General features: G+C 40.1%; 6 protein-coding genes and 1 non-coding gene across 7 annotated transcripts; 6 read left to right on the forward strand and 1 right to left on the reverse strand.

Annotated features, from left to right (window-relative positions):
* Positions 1 to 224: 224 nt before the first annotated feature.
* UME6 (DNA-binding transcriptional regulator UME6) lies at positions 225 to 2,744 on the reverse strand (the record flags this gene model as incomplete). Its single annotated transcript, XM_033909552.1, has 1 exon — positions 225 to 2,744. The coding sequence occupies one exon, from the start codon at positions 2,742 to 2,744 to the stop codon at positions 225 to 227; it is 2,520 nt and encodes an 839-aa protein (XP_033765443.1).
* A 686-nt stretch (positions 2,745 to 3,430) lies between these two features.
* Positions 3,431 to 5,767, forward strand: MSS4 (1-phosphatidylinositol-4-phosphate 5-kinase; the record flags this gene model as incomplete). The annotated part of the gene is made up of 1 exon (XM_033909553.1): positions 3,431 to 5,767. One exon carries the CDS (start codon positions 3,431 to 3,433, stop codon positions 5,765 to 5,767), a length of 2,337 nt encoding a protein of 778 aa, XP_033765444.1.
* A 2,138-nt stretch (positions 5,768 to 7,905) lies between these two features.
* Positions 7,906 to 8,039, forward strand: SPAR_Dtrna15I. Its single transcript has one exon. It is a non-coding gene; the product is annotated as a tRNA-Ile (tRNA).
* Positions 8,040 to 8,255: 216 nt separating this feature from the next.
* On the forward strand, positions 8,256 to 10,394 carry GCD6 (translation initiation factor eIF2B catalytic subunit epsilon; the record flags this gene model as incomplete). Its single annotated transcript, XM_033909554.1, has 1 exon — positions 8,256 to 10,394. One exon carries the CDS (start codon positions 8,256 to 8,258, stop codon positions 10,392 to 10,394), a length of 2,139 nt encoding a protein of 712 aa, XP_033765445.1.
* A 350-nt stretch (positions 10,395 to 10,744) lies between these two features.
* Positions 10,745 to 12,424, forward strand: TCP1 (chaperonin-containing T-complex alpha subunit TCP1; the record flags this gene model as incomplete). Its single annotated transcript, XM_033909555.1, has 1 exon — positions 10,745 to 12,424. One exon carries the CDS (start codon positions 10,745 to 10,747, stop codon positions 12,422 to 12,424), a length of 1,680 nt encoding a protein of 559 aa, XP_033765446.1.
* An 849-nt stretch (positions 12,425 to 13,273) lies between these two features.
* On the forward strand, positions 13,274 to 16,024 carry UPC2 (Upc2p; the record flags this gene model as incomplete). Its single annotated transcript, XM_033909556.1, has 1 exon — positions 13,274 to 16,024. One exon carries the CDS (start codon positions 13,274 to 13,276, stop codon positions 16,022 to 16,024), a length of 2,751 nt encoding a protein of 916 aa, XP_033765447.1.
* Positions 16,025 to 16,397: 373 nt separating this feature from the next.
* On the forward strand, positions 16,398 to 17,444 carry AHA1 (Aha1p; the record flags this gene model as incomplete). Its single annotated transcript, XM_033909557.1, has 1 exon — positions 16,398 to 17,444. One exon carries the CDS (start codon positions 16,398 to 16,400, stop codon positions 17,442 to 17,444), a length of 1,047 nt encoding a protein of 348 aa, XP_033765448.1.
* Between the last annotated feature and the right edge of the window lie 441 nt (positions 17,445 to 17,885).

Raw genomic sequence — 17,885 nt, forward strand, 5'->3', positions numbered from 1 at the left:
TACGACTGAATTATACCTTGACCGAGCCGTACAGGAAAGCTGACGTATTACTTCTTTTGAAAGTCTTTGAAATTACATGGTAGTACATACATATATATATGTTATATTATTGTTATTGAAATATCATAATACGTATTTTCCCTTTCCTTAAATAGTATAGTAATAGTAATAATAATAATAATAATAATAATAATAATCTTATTTTTTTCTTTTCCAGTGAGCTTTTATTTTTTTTTCATTGCTCTTCTTTTGGCCTCTTTTGTTTTTTTCTTAATTTCCTCCAGTTTCATTTGTTTTTTCTTTGGATCAGATACGAAATCTGGTTTAAATGCGTCGTAGTGACAGTCCAATTTCAACCTTTCACAATTGAAACAATGTGGTCTTTCCTCGGTACACTTTTTTTTCCTTAATCGACAAATCCAGCAACCAGTACGGGACCTTGTACCTTGAGAGGTTGAAGAAGTAGCATTATTCAACTCTTGAGAATTGTTTGCTTTTGATTTAGAAGTAGTATTGTTTGATCTTTTCTTTGATGATTGTTTTGCTTTGGATTTTGCCTTAGACTTGGTCGTCTTTCCCTTAGATTTAGTGGAATCCGGCGATGTAGCACTAGGATAATCGACGGTACATGCCAAGTCAGAAGAAGCCTTTAAAGATGGAGATGAATGGGCTGATGAAGTTGAAGATTCACCAAAGGAATTATAATCACTATTGGTTTGGCTTGTGATTCTTGCGTTCCCAACTGACCTCCTTGGTTTCTTCAACGGTGGCACTTCCAGTTGCTGCTGTTGTTCTGGGGCAGAAAGGCGTCTGTCTATTCGCTTACCATTTTTATTCCAAGTAACTTGTCTTGCTCTCGACTCAAAAGTGGGATCTAGGGCCTTCTTAGAGTTTAGATTTAAGTGGTAAGAAGACAGGTCTTGATCTTGGTCCTGGTCTTCATCGAAAACAGCTGTGGAATTGTTGCTTTCAAAAATTGGTTGTTGCTGTTCGGAATTATGGATACGTAATAGAATTGGTCTCAAAACACCCTTTGATGGGAAAGATGATGAATGAGGCCTACTAGCCGGTACACCGAGCGCATTTGTGTTGTTCATGTTACTAACGTTTGAAATGGGCTTATCATGAGTTCTATATGGGGATGATCTCATGTTTGATAGTACTGCCGCTGCTGTTCCCAAGTCGTCGTCTAGTTTAGTGGATGAAGATGCAGAATTCGGACCAAGCAATAATCTTGATCTCAATCCATCCAACTTGGAATTGATGTATTTCGGTGGAGGTGGCGGAATGTATTGTTCATTTGTATGGAAGGGACTATTTTTGTTGTTACGGTTCGGCAAATCGCCGTAGAAAAACCCAGTAGATGGCCTTGATGAAGTGGCAAACGGATCTTCTCCACGATTAAGAGTGTTCCGTTGAATGTTGTTATTGTTAATGTTGTTAGTGCTTGTAAACGAGGATGCGGAAGTTGGAGGCTGAGAAGGGATTTGGTTGAACCTGAAATGCTGAAAATTGCTTCTGCTGGAGATAGAAGAATTGGTGTTCGCATGCCGAGAGTTTGTAGGCGTATCCGTGTTCGAACTAGCATGGTTGGAGGATGATTCATTCAAAGAATAAGCCTCGTCTCTGTACTTCGAATTTAGCCAGAACGAAATATTAACTTTTGACTCGTTCTCATCCAGCTTTACATTTGGGTCTGTTATTTCCCTATCCTTATTGAAGTAGAAGTTTCTGGGAGCCACTCCCATGGCATATTGATCATCATGGTCATCAGGCTGAATATGAGAGTCGTTAGAAGGATTGCCGCCGGCCTTAGTTCCGCTGCGCAAATACCCGCCGATCTCATTGTTATTGGAAGATTCTTTCGAATCTGAGCTGTGTAATGAGTTATTGTCGTTGTTGTTGGTACTGTTGTTCCTGCTCAGTATCGACATAGGCGAATTGGTATTCTTACCATTGTTCTTGTTGGCGCTGGTAATGATGAGCGGCAAATCCGATCCTGTGCGGGAACGCAGGCCCGAGCCCGTGCCCGAGCCCGAGCCAGCTGCGGTGGTACCGGGGGAAGAAATTGCGGGAGCTTGTGGTGGCGGCAAATGTATTTTTTTTTTGGCGCCGGCGACGACAGTAGTAGTGGCAGTGTTACTATTAGTGGAGGTGGAGGAGTAAGGGAAAACAACATTGTTAGCTGTAGTATACTGCGGCTGCATGGCACCGGAAGCTTGTGGGGCTCTCGCCTGTGCGGCGTGACCATTGTACAAGGACTTAGTATCCGAAGGTGTATTGGAAGGCGCGAGCGGGCTGGCGGCAGCGTGTGCAGCGTTATCGCTGTCACGACGATCTTGAAGGTCAGTAGTGGCTGTAGTAGCATCGTTTTCCTTAGAGCCGTCTTTAGTGTCACTGCCGCCTTCGACTTGCAAACTCGGCGAACCAGACGGAGTGTGCACGGGAGTGTTGTTGGGCGCACACGTCGATTTCATAATAGAAAGCAGAGGGTTTTCATCGTAGGTAGTTTTGAGAGATTCGATGCTAGCACTGGATATGGTAGGATGGCGGGAGTTAGCTCTATCGCTACCTTCATCTTCTGCACGCTTTTTGCCGTCCTGGCTGCTGTTCATCAGCGTTGGGCGAGCTGTTTTATTGTGCAGATAGTGATGATTGTTGGCGGTTGTTTCCATCGAAAGCAGAGAGGCAGCCGCATTAGATTCGTCCATGTGTTTGCTTTGAGAGCGCGCCTTGTCTAGCATCGTGAGTTAAGGTCCATGCAAATAGTTTGAATGCGGTAGTGTCGTAGTTCCTGTGCGCTGTGCGAGGGTGGGCGCTTCTTACGATCACTGGTCTCTTGTCCTTGTCCTCTATGTTCTTTTCGTTTTTCTTTTTGACGGCGGCAGTTTCCGCCTGACATTGGCGAAAAGGCGCCTTGAAGCACGGCGAACGCATCACCCGGACTGCAACTGCAAGAGAAGGACTGCACTCTTGGCATTTACAAGAAGCAGGAAATTCGGTATGTACTATATCTTCATGTCATTACATTTCAAACTAGTGTCTTTTAGAAACTGCGCTCTGTTACTGATAGCAGTGTATCTTGCGGGCAAGTGGGGTTAGGTGAGACGTCATCTCAGACGACATGTCGCTTTTGTATATCCGTTTTTACGGACATAAGAACGTGCCGCCCATTCTGGGAAAACAAACACAGGTTAAAAAAAAAGAAAGGAATGGATGGGGAATGGGACAGAGAGAAAAGATAGAGGTGGAAATAACAAAAGCGTGACAACAAACAAGCAAATACGGAGGGAGAAGCAAAGAAAAAATAAGGTCGAAAACAAAATAGGAGCAAGAACCAGCACATTCAGAAGCAACAGAGTACGAACCCTGTTTACGCACCCGAGACAGTTGCCATATATCGCTTTTCCCTACCAATACTTTCCAACTCATGTCAGTCTTGCGATCACAACCTACCTCTGTTGTACCGCTACATCTGACAACTTCTACCAGTCGCAAAACAGAACAGGAGCCATCACTATTGCATTCCGCAATAATTGAGCGACGTCAAGACCTTTCGGTGCCGAATTCGAATTCGAATCTGGATTCAAACCATCGAATAAAAAAAGATCACAATAATCATACTAGCTACCATTCTTCCTCGAATTCGGAGTCGAACATGGAAAGTCCCCGTTTGTCAGATGGTGAATCTTCCACTCCGACATCTATCGAAGAGTTGAACCCGACAATAAATAATTCGAGGCTGGTGAAAAGAAACTACTCAATATCAATTGATCCTTTGCATAACAACAACAGCAATAACAATACTGATGATGACCATCCAAACACTATAACTTCTCCACGACCAAATAGCACTAATAATAGGGAAATCCAGAAATATAGTTTCCCTGAAAATAAGGAGTCGAAAAAGATAACAACACCCTCGTTAAGTTCGAATAATTATTTGGACAATTCCAGTCTAGTTCACACTGATTCGTACATCCAAGACTTGAATGATGATCACATTTTATTAAACAAGCGCGTTTCGAGGCGATCTTCCAGAATATCAGCAGTAACAGCGACTTCCACAATAATTAAACAAAGGAGAAATACTCAGGATTCAAACTTGCCGAATATTCCCTTTCACGCTTCTAAGCATTCTCAAATACTACCTATGGATGATTCAGATATGATGAAACTGTCCAATGGAAATACCAGTATGAAGCCAAATCCTGCTACTAAAATTAATCATTCAATGACTTCTCTACCTCTTCACCCACTCCCACAACCTTCTCAAAAATCAAAGCAATATCATATGATATCCAAATCAACCACCTCTTTGCCGCCAGAGAATGACCATTACTACCAACACACACGTGGCAATAATCATAATCATGCTGCCGGCGCTGCTGCTTCTACTAATACTGCTGCTGCTGCTGCTGCTGCTACGGGTCTGAAAAGATCGGAATCCGCTACTGCAGAGATTAAGAAGATGAGACAATCCCTGTTGCATAAAAGAGAAATGAAAAGGAAAAGAAAAACATTCCTAGTGGATGACGACCGTGTTTTGATCGGTAATAAAGTTAGTGAAGGTCACGTCAACTTTATAATAGCTTATAACATGCTAACTGGTATTCGTGTTGCAGTGTCACGTTGTTCCGGCATAATGAAACCTTTAACACCGGCGGATTTTAGATTCACGAAGAAGCTTGCCTTCGATTACCATGGTAATGAATTGACCCCTTCTTCCCAGTATGCATTCAAGTTTAAGGACTATTGCCCGGAAGTATTTAGAGAACTACGTGCATTGTTCGGTCTCGACCCTGCTGATTATTTGGTTTCGTTAACTTCCAAGTACATTTTGAGTGAATTGAACTCACCAGGTAAAAGTGGTTCATTTTTTTACTATTCGAGAGATTACAAATATATTATCAAAACTATTCATCATTCTGAGCATATTCATTTGAGAAGGCACATACAAGAATACTATAACCATGTAAGGGACAATCCGAACACTTTGATTTGTCAATTTTATGGGTTGCATAGAGTGAAAATGCCTATATCGTTTCAAAATAAAATTAAGCATCGGAAAATCTACTTTTTAGTCATGAATAACTTATTTCCTCCACACTTAGACATTCATATTACCTATGATTTGAAAGGATCTACATGGGGTCGTTTCACCAATTTGGATAAACAAAGATTGGAAAAAGATAGATCTTATAGGCCTGTGATGAAAGACTTAAATTGGCTTGAAGAAGGTCAAAAAATTAAATTCGGTCCATTAAAGAAGAAAACTTTTTTAACCCAGCTGAAAAAAGATGTGGAATTGCTTGCTAAGCTAAATACAATGGATTATTCCTTGTTAATTGGCATTCATGACATCAATAAAGCCAAGGAAGACGACCTACAGTTGGCAGATACCGCATCTATTGAGGAGCAACCACAGACGCAAGGGCCAGTAAGAACTGGCACCGGAACGGTAGTACGACATTTCTTTAGAGAGTTTGAGGGTGGCATCCGAGCATCTGATCAATTCAACAATGATGTGGATTTGATATATTACGTGGGGATAATCGATTTTTTGACGAATTACTCAGTAATGAAGAAATTAGAAACATTTTGGAGGAGTTTGCGCCATGATACCAAGTTGGTGAGTGCCATACCTCCAAGAGACTACGCTAATAGATTTTACGAATTCATAGAAGATTCTGTGGATCCTCTGCCTCAAAAAAAAATTCAATCGTCGTATAGAGACGATCCTAATCAGAGAAATTATAAAGATTGAACAGGCCACGCAGGTCAATAACCTATCGTCTACTAGTTTAGTCTAATCTAGTTTGATTTAATTTAATCAATTTACATAAATTTATTCTTTTTCCCTTTAATCTTAATCTTTTAATTTTTATCCTTTTCTTGTTCTATTTTGCTTCTTTTGTTTTCCTTTTCCTTTTGCCATATTCTCAGACCACGTCATGCCTGCATAAGCCACGCTAGCTAATAATTCAGCGAGACCCTATTCTAAACCCAATTGTTCGGAAACATGCCATATCCCTTCAGGAGTGTGTGGCTAAGCTTGTTTTAAGAGGATGCGGTATGCCAAAAAACGAGAAAATTCGAGTATATTTGTACGAACTTTTCTTCGCGCTTATTGCCTGTTTACTTTTGCTTTGCCTTCTACTGTTTTTTTTGCTCGAGGCCGATGGTGAACTGCAACATTATATAAACTAAAGTGCCAAAATAAATATAAAGAAAGCCAAAGGAAGACCATCTGAGCAAGTCAAAAGAGTGAAAAATAATGAACCAACAACAAGGCTACTACCAACAAGGTCCTCCGCAACAAGGTTATTATCAACAAGGTCCACCACAACAGGGCTATTACCAACAAGGTCCACCACAACAGGGCTATCCTCAGCAGCAGCCAGTCTACGTCCAACAAGGCCAACAGAAGGAGGAAAGCTGCTTGGATAGCTGCTTAAAATGCTTGTGTTGTTGTTTCTTGTTAGAATTGGTATGCGGTGACTGATTCCTTTATTTAATAAGTGGTCAATATAAGAAACGAAATCACATAGCCTTTCAGCTATGCTGCGAAAGACTGTATAATTACTTTAAAGCTTAATGTATAGAATATACTGGGATGGTTATGTTGGAACGAGAATTGACTATCTTCCATCTATTGTTAAATTAGAATTTGAAGTTATTCGTATTACTAGTATATTATCATATGCGGTATAAGAAGATGATATATTGTGAGAAACAGTCGTCGTACTTGATGGAAGCTTAAATGCAAGAATTGATAATGTAGTAGGGTAATGAATAACAACATATAAAACGGAAGAAAAAATAATAGGATTATATAGAATTATCAGTTTCCTTTGTGATCCCTATATCCTCGAGGTGAACTTCTAATATATATATATTTTTGGAACGTCTATAAAGAACATTGTCACCTTTATATAATTAAGCAAATGATGTTCAAGGTTTTTTCACTCTTAGTTAGTTTGGTAAACTGCGACGCCGAGCTGGTTAAACGCGCAGTTGGTGATGAATAATTACTTCCCTCTAACGTGTCTGCTTCGCACTTGGGGCCGGTCAGCATATCCTCTTTGGGTCTTTCCGAATTTTTCGATTGTCTTCGTAATTATACTGACTTGAACCGCACTGTGGGATACACTACAGGTGTAGTAAGCGTCAAGGTCAATATATCATTAGATGAACGTGGTGTCTTTTTGAGTATGTGGTCGAACAATGTTGTACTGATAATGAGTTCGGATTGAATCAACTTGATTATTTAGTTTTCACTCAAGAAGACTCAGATATTTTTAGCAGTTTAGAGCAGTCGAGTAATGACCATCGAGAAGTTCGAAGTAACATTAGGAACAGTTTCGACAATGATACCGTGTTGGGTACCCTCTATGAAATAACTACTAATTCTAGCAACAGTCATGTTTGTTGGGATGAAATTTTAAAATCATCTATTTTGTAGTATATTATCACATGCGGTGTAAAAAATGACATAAAGATTGAGAAACAGTCATCGAATTTGGTGGAAGCTGAAATGCAAGAATTGATAATGTAATAAGATAATGAATGACAACGTATAAAAGGAAAGAAGATAAAGTAATAACATTATGTTGAACTATCGATTGCCTTTTGTGGATTCCTGTATCCTCGAGGAGAACTTCTAGTATATTCTATATACCTATATCATAGCCTTTAGCAACAATGGAATCCCAACAATTATATAATTAATCACCCAAATCTCACAGGTATACTTAATAATAGAGACCTTACCAAAAATGCAATCCCGACGCTTATCTAATGTACACTTATTTCTTAGAGTGGAAAAGAAAGTTTTTGAACATTTCACTTTTTTATATCCTTTACAGTATAAATACCAAACGAATATACCTCTCTTTCGAAAATGCTCGTGTAGCTCAGTGGTTAGAGCTTCGTGCTTATAGCAACATTCGGTTTTCCGAAGTTTCTGTGCCTAAGACCTTTCAAACAGGTCTTGAAAAGCAACGCGACCGTCGTGGGTTCAAACCCCACCTCGAGCACTTTCTCTTTTTTTTTGCAGGTACCGCAACGCGCCCGTATTATATGAGCTGATTTGATTTTTAATGGTTTTCATTTTTTTTTCAATAGATTAATGCGAAGAGTTTAGTCACCAATCCAAGATGACATATGGTCCACGTAGCAGGATTAGTATAAGAATATAATTGGAAGTGGTCCTGTGTTGAAAAATAGAATAGAAAACGCTCATAAGGAAAAATATGGCAGCGAAAAAAGGACAAAAGAAAAGCGGTCAAAGCAACCATGGAAAGAACTCTGATATGGATGTTGAAGATCGTCTCCAAGCCGTCGTCTTGACGGACTCTTATGAAACTAGGTTTATGCCACTGACAGCTGTCAAGCCAAGGTGTTTACTGCCACTGGCTAACGTACCACTCATTGAATACACTTTGGAATTTTTAGCTAAAGCTGGCGTACATGAAGTTTTCTTAATTTGCTCTTCTCATGCTAACCAGATCAATGCCTATATTGAAAATTCTAAATGGAATTTGCCTTGGTCTCCATTTAAAATTAACACCATCATGTCTCCAGAAGCTAGATGTACAGGTGACGTTATGAGAGATCTAGATAATAGAGGTATCATTACTGGAGATTTTATTTTAGTCAGTGGTGATGTATTGACAAACATCGACTTCAGTAAAATGCTAGAATTTCACAAAAAAATGCATTTTCAGGATAAAGATCACATCTCGACGATGTGTTTGAGTAAAGCGAGCAGCTATCCAAAAACAAGGACAATTGAGCCTGCCGCATTTGTCTTAGACAAATCCACTAATAGGTGTATTTACTATCAAGATCTACCATTACCAAGCTCTAGGGAAAAGACTTCCATTCAAATTGACCCAGAATTGTTGGACAATGTTGACGAATTTGTTATAAGAAATGACTTGATCGATTGTAGAATCGATATTTGTACATCTCACGTTCCTTTGATATTTCAAGAAAATTTTGACTATCAATCGTTAAGGACAGACTTCGTTAAAGGTGTCATCTCTAGCGATATTTTGGGAAAGCATATATATGCCTATTTAACGGATGAATATGCCGTAAGAGTTGAAAGTTGGCAAACTTACGATACTATTTCTCAAGACTTCTTAGGTAGATGGTGTTATCCATTAGTCTTAGACTCTAACATACAGGACGATCAAACGTATTCCTATGAATCAAGACATATATACAAGGAAAAAGACGTTGTTTTGGCGCAATCTTGTAAAATTGGTAAATGTACCGCTATCGGATCAGGAACAAAAATCGGAGAGGGTACTAAAATTGAGAATTCGGTGATTGGAAGAAACTGCCAAATTGGTGAAAACATTAGAATCAAGAACAGTTTCATTTGGGATGACTGTATCATTGGAAATAACAGTATTATTGATCATTCGTTAATTGCCTCTAGTGCCACGTTAGGAAGTAGCGTACGCCTGAATGATGGTTGTATAATTGGTTACAATGTTAAGGTTGACGATAATATGGATTTAGATAGAAACACCAAAATATCTGCTAGTCCGTTAAAAAGTTCTGGCTCAAGACTGTATGATAACGAGGACGATGAAGAGTTTGATCAAGACCGTGATGACCAAGAATTAGCTGTGTCTGTTGTTGGAGATAAAGGTGTTGGTTACATTTACGAAAGCGAAATCTCAGATGATGAAGATAGTTCTACAGAAGCTTGCAGAGAGATAAACACTTTGAGTAACCAGTTAGATGAATTATACCTAAGTGACGGCTCAATTTCTTCCGCCACTAAGAAGAAAAAGAAAAGGAGAACGATGTCTGTCAATAGTGTATACACGGATAGAGAGGAGATTGATTCTGAATTTGAAGACGAAGATTTCGAGAAAGAAGGTATTGCCACTGTGGAACGTGCTATGGAAAACAATCATGATCTTGACACAGCATTATTAGAATTGAACACCTTGAGGATGAGTATGAACGTTACATACCATGAGGTGAGAATAGCAACAATAACTGCATTATTAAAGAGAGTTTACCACTTCATTGCGACTCAAACATTAGGTCCCAAGGACGCAGTAGTGAAGGTTTTCAATCAGTGGGGATTGTTGTTCAAGAGACAAGCCTTTGATGAAGAAGAATATGTTGATTTGATGAACATAATAATGGAGAAAATTGTTGAACAAAGTTTTGACAAACCGGATTTGATTCTATTTAGTGCATTGGTTTCTCTATATGATAATGACATCATTGAGGAGGATGTGATTTACAAATGGTGGAATAATGTTTCTACTGATTCTCGTTATGATGAAGTCAAGAAATTGACAGTTAAATGGGTCGAGTGGTTACAGAACGCAGATGAAGAATCTTCCTCAGAAGAGGAATAGAAGTCAGCGCGGTACTCTGCATAGTCGTGTGTTGCTATAAAATGGCCATAATACGAGAAGAAAGGGAACGCTATATAAATTTAGTAAATTACATGTTACAGAAGTAAAAGCAATTATATTTATCATACTACGTTATCCTTAGTTGTACTACTGAAATAATCTCGGAAATTTTTTTTATTTTTTTCACTCGCCGAAGGACCTTGTCTTAAGTGGCAAAGAACTGAAAAAAAAAAAATTGAAATGCGGTAGTATCACGAAGAGTAAATAACTTAACAAGAGCCCACTGAGAAAGTACAATAAAAAGACCAACAACAATAGACTGAAGGTTTTGTATTTGTAATAACTTAGCGATGTCTCAATTATTCAATAACTCGCGCTCAGATACCCTTTTCCTAGGAGGTGAAAAAATAAGTGGTGATGATATTCGTAATCAAAATGTTTTGGCTACTATGGCTGTGGCGAACGTTGTCAAGTCATCTTTAGGCCCTGTTGGACTGGATAAAATGCTTGTTGATGACATTGGTGACTTTACCGTTACTAACGATGGTGCCACTATTTTATCTTTGCTAGATGTTCAACATCCAGCGGGAAAAATTCTAGTGGAACTGGCCCAGCAACAGGATAGAGAAATTGGTGACGGTACTACTAGTGTTGTTATTATTGCTTCTGAGTTGTTGAAAAGAGCCAATGAATTGGTCAAAAATAAGATTCATCCAACTACCATCATAACCGGTTTCAGGGTTGCATTGAGAGAGGCTATTCGTTTTATAAATGAAGTTCTTTCCACAAGTGTTGATACTTTAGGGAAGGAGACTTTAATTAATATTGCCAAAACCAGTATGTCTTCCAAGATCATTGGTGCTGATTCCGATTTTTTCAGCAATATGGTTGTAGATGCTCTTTTAGCTGTTAAGACACAAAATTCCAAAGGAGAAATCAAGTATCCCGTAAAGGCTGTTAATGTGTTGAAAGCTCATGGTAAGTCTGCCACTGAATCACTGTTGGTTCCAGGTTATGCTTTGAATTGTACAGTTGCTTCTCAAGCAATGCCCACGCGTATCGCCGGTGGCAATGTTAAAATTGCATGTTTGGATTTGAACTTGCAGAAAGCCCGTATGGCAATGGGCGTTCAAATCAACATTGACGATCCTGAACAATTAGAGCAAATCCGTAAACGTGAAGCTGGTATCGTTTTGGAAAGAGTAAAAAAGATCATTGACGCAGGTGCTCAAGTTGTGTTGACTACTAAAGGTATTGATGATTTGTGCCTAAAAGAGTTCGTTGAAGCTAAAATCATGGGTGTGAGACGTTGTAAGAAGGAAGATTTGAGAAGGATTGCCCGTGCTACGGGTGCCACTTTGATTGGTTCTATGTCTAACTTGGAAGGTGAGGAAACCTTCGAAAGCAGTTATTTGGGTCTTTGTGATGAAGTCGTTCAAGCCAAATTTTCCGACGATGAGTGTATCTTAATCAAGGGTACTTCTAAACATTCTTCTTCCTCGATCATTTTAAGAGGTGCCAACGATTATTCTTTGGACGAGATGGAACGTTCTCTACATGATTCTCTTTCAGTTGTCAAGAGAACACTTGAAAGTGGAAATGTCGTTCCCGGTGGCGGTTGTGTTGAAGCCGCCTTGAACATCTACCTGGACAATTTTGCCACTACTGTTGGTTCTCGTGAACAATTAGCTATTGCTGAGTTTGCAGCTGCATTATTGATCATTCCAAAAACTTTAGCTGTCAATGCTGCCAAGGATTCTAGTGAATTAGTTGCGAAATTAAGGTCTTACCATGCTGCTAGTCAAATGGCTAAACCAGAAGATGTTAAGAGGAGAAGCTACAGAAATTACGGTCTGGATTTGATTAGAGGTAAAATTGTGGACGAGATTCACGCTGGTGTTCTTGAGCCAACTATAAGCAAAGTCAAATCCTTGAAATCAGCATTGGAGGCCTGTGTAGCAATTCTAAGAATTGACACAATGATTACAGTGGATCCAGAACCACCCAAAGAAGATCCGCACGGTCATTGATTTTTTGCGTAGCCCCAACAAGATTCTGTATCTGCATGTAAACTAATAAACCTATATAAAATTTAATTCTATTTTTTCAGATATTTCTATTCTTGAATTTGACCGCCAACTCTGGGTAATTGATAAGCATCTCCCAGTTTTTATGTGCGAAGTGGCCTAATACGTAATGACGCGTACCTAATAGGACTTCGTTGAGCTGTTTTTTTGCCCAAATGCAGAAGCGGGTCCCTACAAACTATTGTGTTTGTTCGTAAACGAGCAGGAACCCTGTAAAGGAAAAAAGGTTAACGCTAGCGTTACATTTTGGTAAGGCGGCAATAAAAAAGAATGCGGAGTGTATTCCATGAATTCAATTGCGCTTATTGCTAAGCCTGTTTCTAAACATGATCCCCAGGGTGAATATCTCCCATAGTGGCTGTGTTATTCTGTCTAAATGTGGCAGTTAAATAAGGTTTTTTTCCAAGCTATTTTTTATCTAAACGAGCACACCTTTGCGCGATCGCGTCAAATTTTCGCCCAACGAATATTATTCTATTGTCTTCAATGAATGTGATTGTCAAAATCTATATATGCGCCGCCCTGGCACGACTGGTAAGTGCAAGTAACTTCGAAGGTCGCGGCATAGAAATTGGCGTTCTTTTGTCAAGATCAATATTTTCTTTCAGGCTTCAATAGTGCTAACTGTTTCTCTAAACAGTGGATTTTTTTTTCCATACATAGCTTGACTATCACAGTTTTTGGGGTTGCAGGAACTAGGTTTTCTCGTTTGATCCCTTATTAAAACAAATTTGAGCTTTCGAGTAATAGTGAATAAAAAAGTTAGCTATAACTTTTTTTTGGTTTAACACTATGAGTGAAGTCGGCATACAGAATCACAAGAAGGCGGTGACAAAACCCAGAAGAAGAGAGAAAGTCATCGAACTAATTGAAGTGGATGGCAAAAAGGTAAGTACGACGTCAACCGGTAAACGAAAATTTCATAATAAATCAAAGAATGGATGTGACAATTGTAAAAGAAGAAGAGTTAAATGTGATGAAGGGAAACCAGCCTGCAGGAAGTGTACAAATATGAAGCTGGAGTGTCTATATACACCAATTCATCTACGGAAAGGTAGGGGCGCAACAGTAGTGAAGTATGTTACGAGAAAGGCAGACGGTAGCGTTGAGCCCGATTCGTCCGTGGATTTACCACCTCCGATCAAGAAGGAGCAGACACCGTTTAATGATGTCCAATCAGCGATAAAAGCTTCAGGCTCATCCAATGATTCCTTTCCTTCTAGCGCCTCCACCACTAAGAGTGAGAGTGAGGAAAAGTCATCGGCCCCTATTGAAGACAAGAACAACATGACTCCTCTAAGTATGGGCCTGCAGAGTACAATCAATAAGAAAGACATGATGAATAACTTTTTCTCCCAAAATGGGACTATTGGTTTTGGTTCTCCTGAAAGATTAAACTCAGGTATTGATGGCTTACTTCTACCACCTTTGCCTTCTGGGAATATGGGCGCATTTCAACTTCAGCAGCCACAGTCCCAACAGCAGCAGCAGCAATCTCAACCTCAGACGCAACCGCAGCAAGCAAGTGAAACTCCAAATGAGAGGTATGGTTCGTTTGATCTCGCGGGCAGCCCTGCATTGCAATCGACGGGAATGAGTTTGTCAAATAGTTTAAGTGGAATGTTACTATGCAACAGGATCCCTTCGGGCCAAAACTACACCCAACAGCAGTTACAATATCAATTACACCAACAACTGCAATTGCAACAGCATCAGCAAGTTCAACTCCAGCAATATCAACAATTACGTCAGGAACAACACCAACAAGTTCAACAACAACAACAGGAACAACTCCAGCAATACCAACAACACTTTTTACAGCAGCAGCAGCAGCAAATACTGCTCCAGCAAGAGCAACAACCTAACGATGAGGACGGCGGTATTCGGGAGGAAAGCAGCAAAAAAGTAAAAGAAGGGCATTTGCAATCACATACAGGCGAAGCCACCATAAACAGTGATGCTGCCACATTACAGGCTGATGCATTATCTCAGTTAAGCAAGATGGGGCTAAGCTTAAAGTCTTTAAGTACCTTTCCAACAGCTGGTATTGGTGGTGTTTCCTATGACTTCCAGGAGCTGTTAGGCATTAAGTTGCCATTGAATAACGGTAATTCAAGAGCTACGAAGGTCAGCAACGCAGAAGAAGCTTTGGCCAATATGCAAGAGCATCATGAACGTGCGGCTGCTTCTGTAAAGGGGAAGGATGGCCAGCTGTCTGATACGAAGAGTCCGACGCCATCTAATAATGCACAAGGGGGGAGCGCTAGTATTATGGAATCCCAGGCGCCTGATGCGGTTTCAACAATGGCACCTATTTCAATGATTGAAAGAAATATAAACGGAAATAGCAACATTTCTCCATCAACGCCCTCAGCGGTGTTAGACGATAGGCAAGGGATGCAAGATTCTATAGGTTCTCTTGGAAATTTGACAAAAGCGGCCCTGGAGAACAATGAACCAACAATAAGTTTACAAGCATCACAGATAGGGAATGAAGACGAAAACTCGCGACAAGACCTGGCCTCAAAAATTAGTAACGAAGGAGGGCGAAGTTCAATTTCGGCCGGCACTAGTAGTATCGCTAAGCTTTTGGATCTCTCCACCAAAGGTAATCTGAATCTGATAGACATGAAACTGTTTTATCATTATTGTACAAAAGTCTGGCCCACGATTACAGCGGCAAAGGTTTCTGGGCCTGAAATATGGCGGGACTACATACCGGAGTTAGCATTTGACTATCCATTCTTAATGCACGCTCTGTTGGCATTCAGTGCCACCCATCTTTCGAGGACCGAAACAGGACTGGAGCAATACGTTTCATCACACCGCCTAGACGCTCTAAGGTTACTAAGAGAAGCTGTTCTAGAGATATCTGAGAATAACACCGACGCGCTAGTTGCCAGTGCCCTGATATTGATCATGGACTCTTTAGCAAATGCTAGTGGCAACGGCACAGTAGGAAACCAAAGTCTAAATAGCATGTCACCAAGCGCTTGGATCTTCCATGTGAAAGGAGCAGCAACAATTTTAACCGCTGTGTGGCCTTTGAGTGAAAGGTCTAAATTTCATAACATTATATCTGTTGATCTTAGCGATTTAGGCGATGTCATTAACCCTGATGTTGGAACAATCACTGAACTAGTATGTTTTGATGAAAGTATTGCCGATCTGTATCCAGTCGGCTTAGATTCACCATATTTGATAACATTAGCTTATTTAGATAAACTGCACCGTGAAAAAAACCAAGGTGATTTTATTCTACGGGTATTTACATTCCCAGCATTATTAGACAAAACATTCCTGGCATTATTGATGACAGGTGATTTAGGTGCAATGAGAATTATGAGATCATACTATAAACTACTTCGAGGATTTGCTACAGAAGTCAAGGATAAAGTCTGGTTTCTCGAAGGGGTTACACAAGTGCTGCCTCAAGATGTTGACGAGTACAGCGGAGGTGGCGGTATGCATATGATGCTGGATTTCCTCGGTGGTGGATTACCATCGATGACAACAACAAATTTCTCGGATTTTTCATTATGATAGGAGAAGGTCTAATAATACAGAATATTCGAAATAGAATTTGAAAAAAAAAAAAAAAAAAAAAGGGATATTGTGTTACCCAGCGCACAATGGAATTTTCTAGAAGGAAAAAAATATAGAAGCCTCGCGGGAAAATCAAGATGGATTCAGAATGCCTACTTACCGTATTGTAAGTGGAAAACCAACATAACTGTAATTGTATTATATAATAGTAGTTTTTTTTTTCATGTGTATAGTGCAAGTACAAAAGGAATTGCAGGTATTTTGAACGTACACTCATATAGGAGACTTTGATAGAGAGGCGACTCCTTATTATTGTTATTTTTTTCAGTCTTATTCTTAAATCGTTTTTATAACAGGACATTATATCAACATGGTCGTTAACAACCCAAATAATTGGCACTGGGTCGATAAGAACTGCATTGGATGGGCCAAAGAGTATTTTAAGGAGAAACTGGTTGGAGTGGAAGCCGGTTCGGTGAAGGATAAAAAGTATGCCAAAATCAAATCTGTTTCATCCATTGAAGGTGATTGTGAAGTCAACCAGCGTAAGGGGAAAGTTATATCTTTATTCGATTTGAAAATCACTTTGTTAATAGAGGGACACGTCGACTCCAAGGATGGATTGACATTGCCATTCGAAGGTAGCATTAACGTTCCCGAAGTTGCTTTTGATAGCGAAATCTCGAGCTATCAATTCGAAGTATCTATATTTAAGGAGACTACTGAACTGAATGAAGTCAAGCCACTAATCAGATCTGAGTTATTGCCCAAGTTGAGACAAATTTTCCAACAGTTTGGCAAGGATTTACTAGCTACTCACGGTAATGACATCCAAGTGCCGGAATCTCTAGTGAAATCTAACTATACAAGAGGTAACCAAAAGAGTAGCTTTACCGAAATCAAGCCTTCCGCTTCAAAGCCGGAAAAGAATGCATCTTCCCCTTCCTCTTCAGCGCCAGCCTCCAGCACCAGCAAAGTCACTCAAAACGGCAGCGGCAACAGTACCTCTATTTATTTAGAACCCACTTTTAATGTGCCTTCATCAGAGTTGTACGAAACATTCCTTGATAAACAACGCATATTGGCCTGGACTAGATCAGCACAATTTTTCAACAATGGACCCAAACTGGAGGCCAATGAAAAGTTTGAACTGTTTGGCGGTAACGTTATTAGCGCGTTAGTGTCATGTGAAAAGGACAAGAAACTTATTTTCCGCTGGAAACTCAAGGATTGGTCAGCCGCTTTCAATTCTACTATCGAAATGACTTTCCACGAATCGCAAGAATTTCACGAAACTAAACTACAAGTGAAGTGGACTGGTATACCCGTTGGCGAGGAAGACCGTGTGCGCGCTAATTTTGAAGAATACTATGTGCGTTCTATTAAATTGACCTTTGGCTTTGGTGCCGTATTATGAGATATATGGTTTCATGTTTCAGGGAAAGTACGCGTATATATTTACATACTCCTGTCGGAATGAATAGAATGCAATACATCATGTAGTTCTGTACGGTATCCGCGCGGCTCCGCTAGCCCGTCCTGTCTTATGCGATCCGGCGCCGATCGCCCCTCACGGAATTCACCCACCAAGAAAATAAACTGGAGTTATAACGCCATTGGCGGGAAACTCCGAAACCATAGCGCCGTGGGTTTTCCCCGGTTTTTTGACTCCGGGCGTGCTTGCGTTGTGTGGACGGCGCCCTGGTAGCTGAGGGGGGATGGAAACGCCGGAGGCAACTGCAAGGATGACCATATGGCATCAAGGAACATGCGGAACATGCTAGAATGATTATCGAAACGGCGGGCCCTAGTCGATGGCATCATGTGGGAACGTGCAATGAAGTCCAATGTAACTCAG

This window comes from Saccharomyces paradoxus, chromosome IV (assembly GCF_002079055.1).
Source record: "Saccharomyces paradoxus chromosome IV, complete sequence".
Classification (NCBI taxonomy): domain Eukaryota; kingdom Fungi; phylum Ascomycota; class Saccharomycetes; order Saccharomycetales; family Saccharomycetaceae; genus Saccharomyces; species Saccharomyces paradoxus.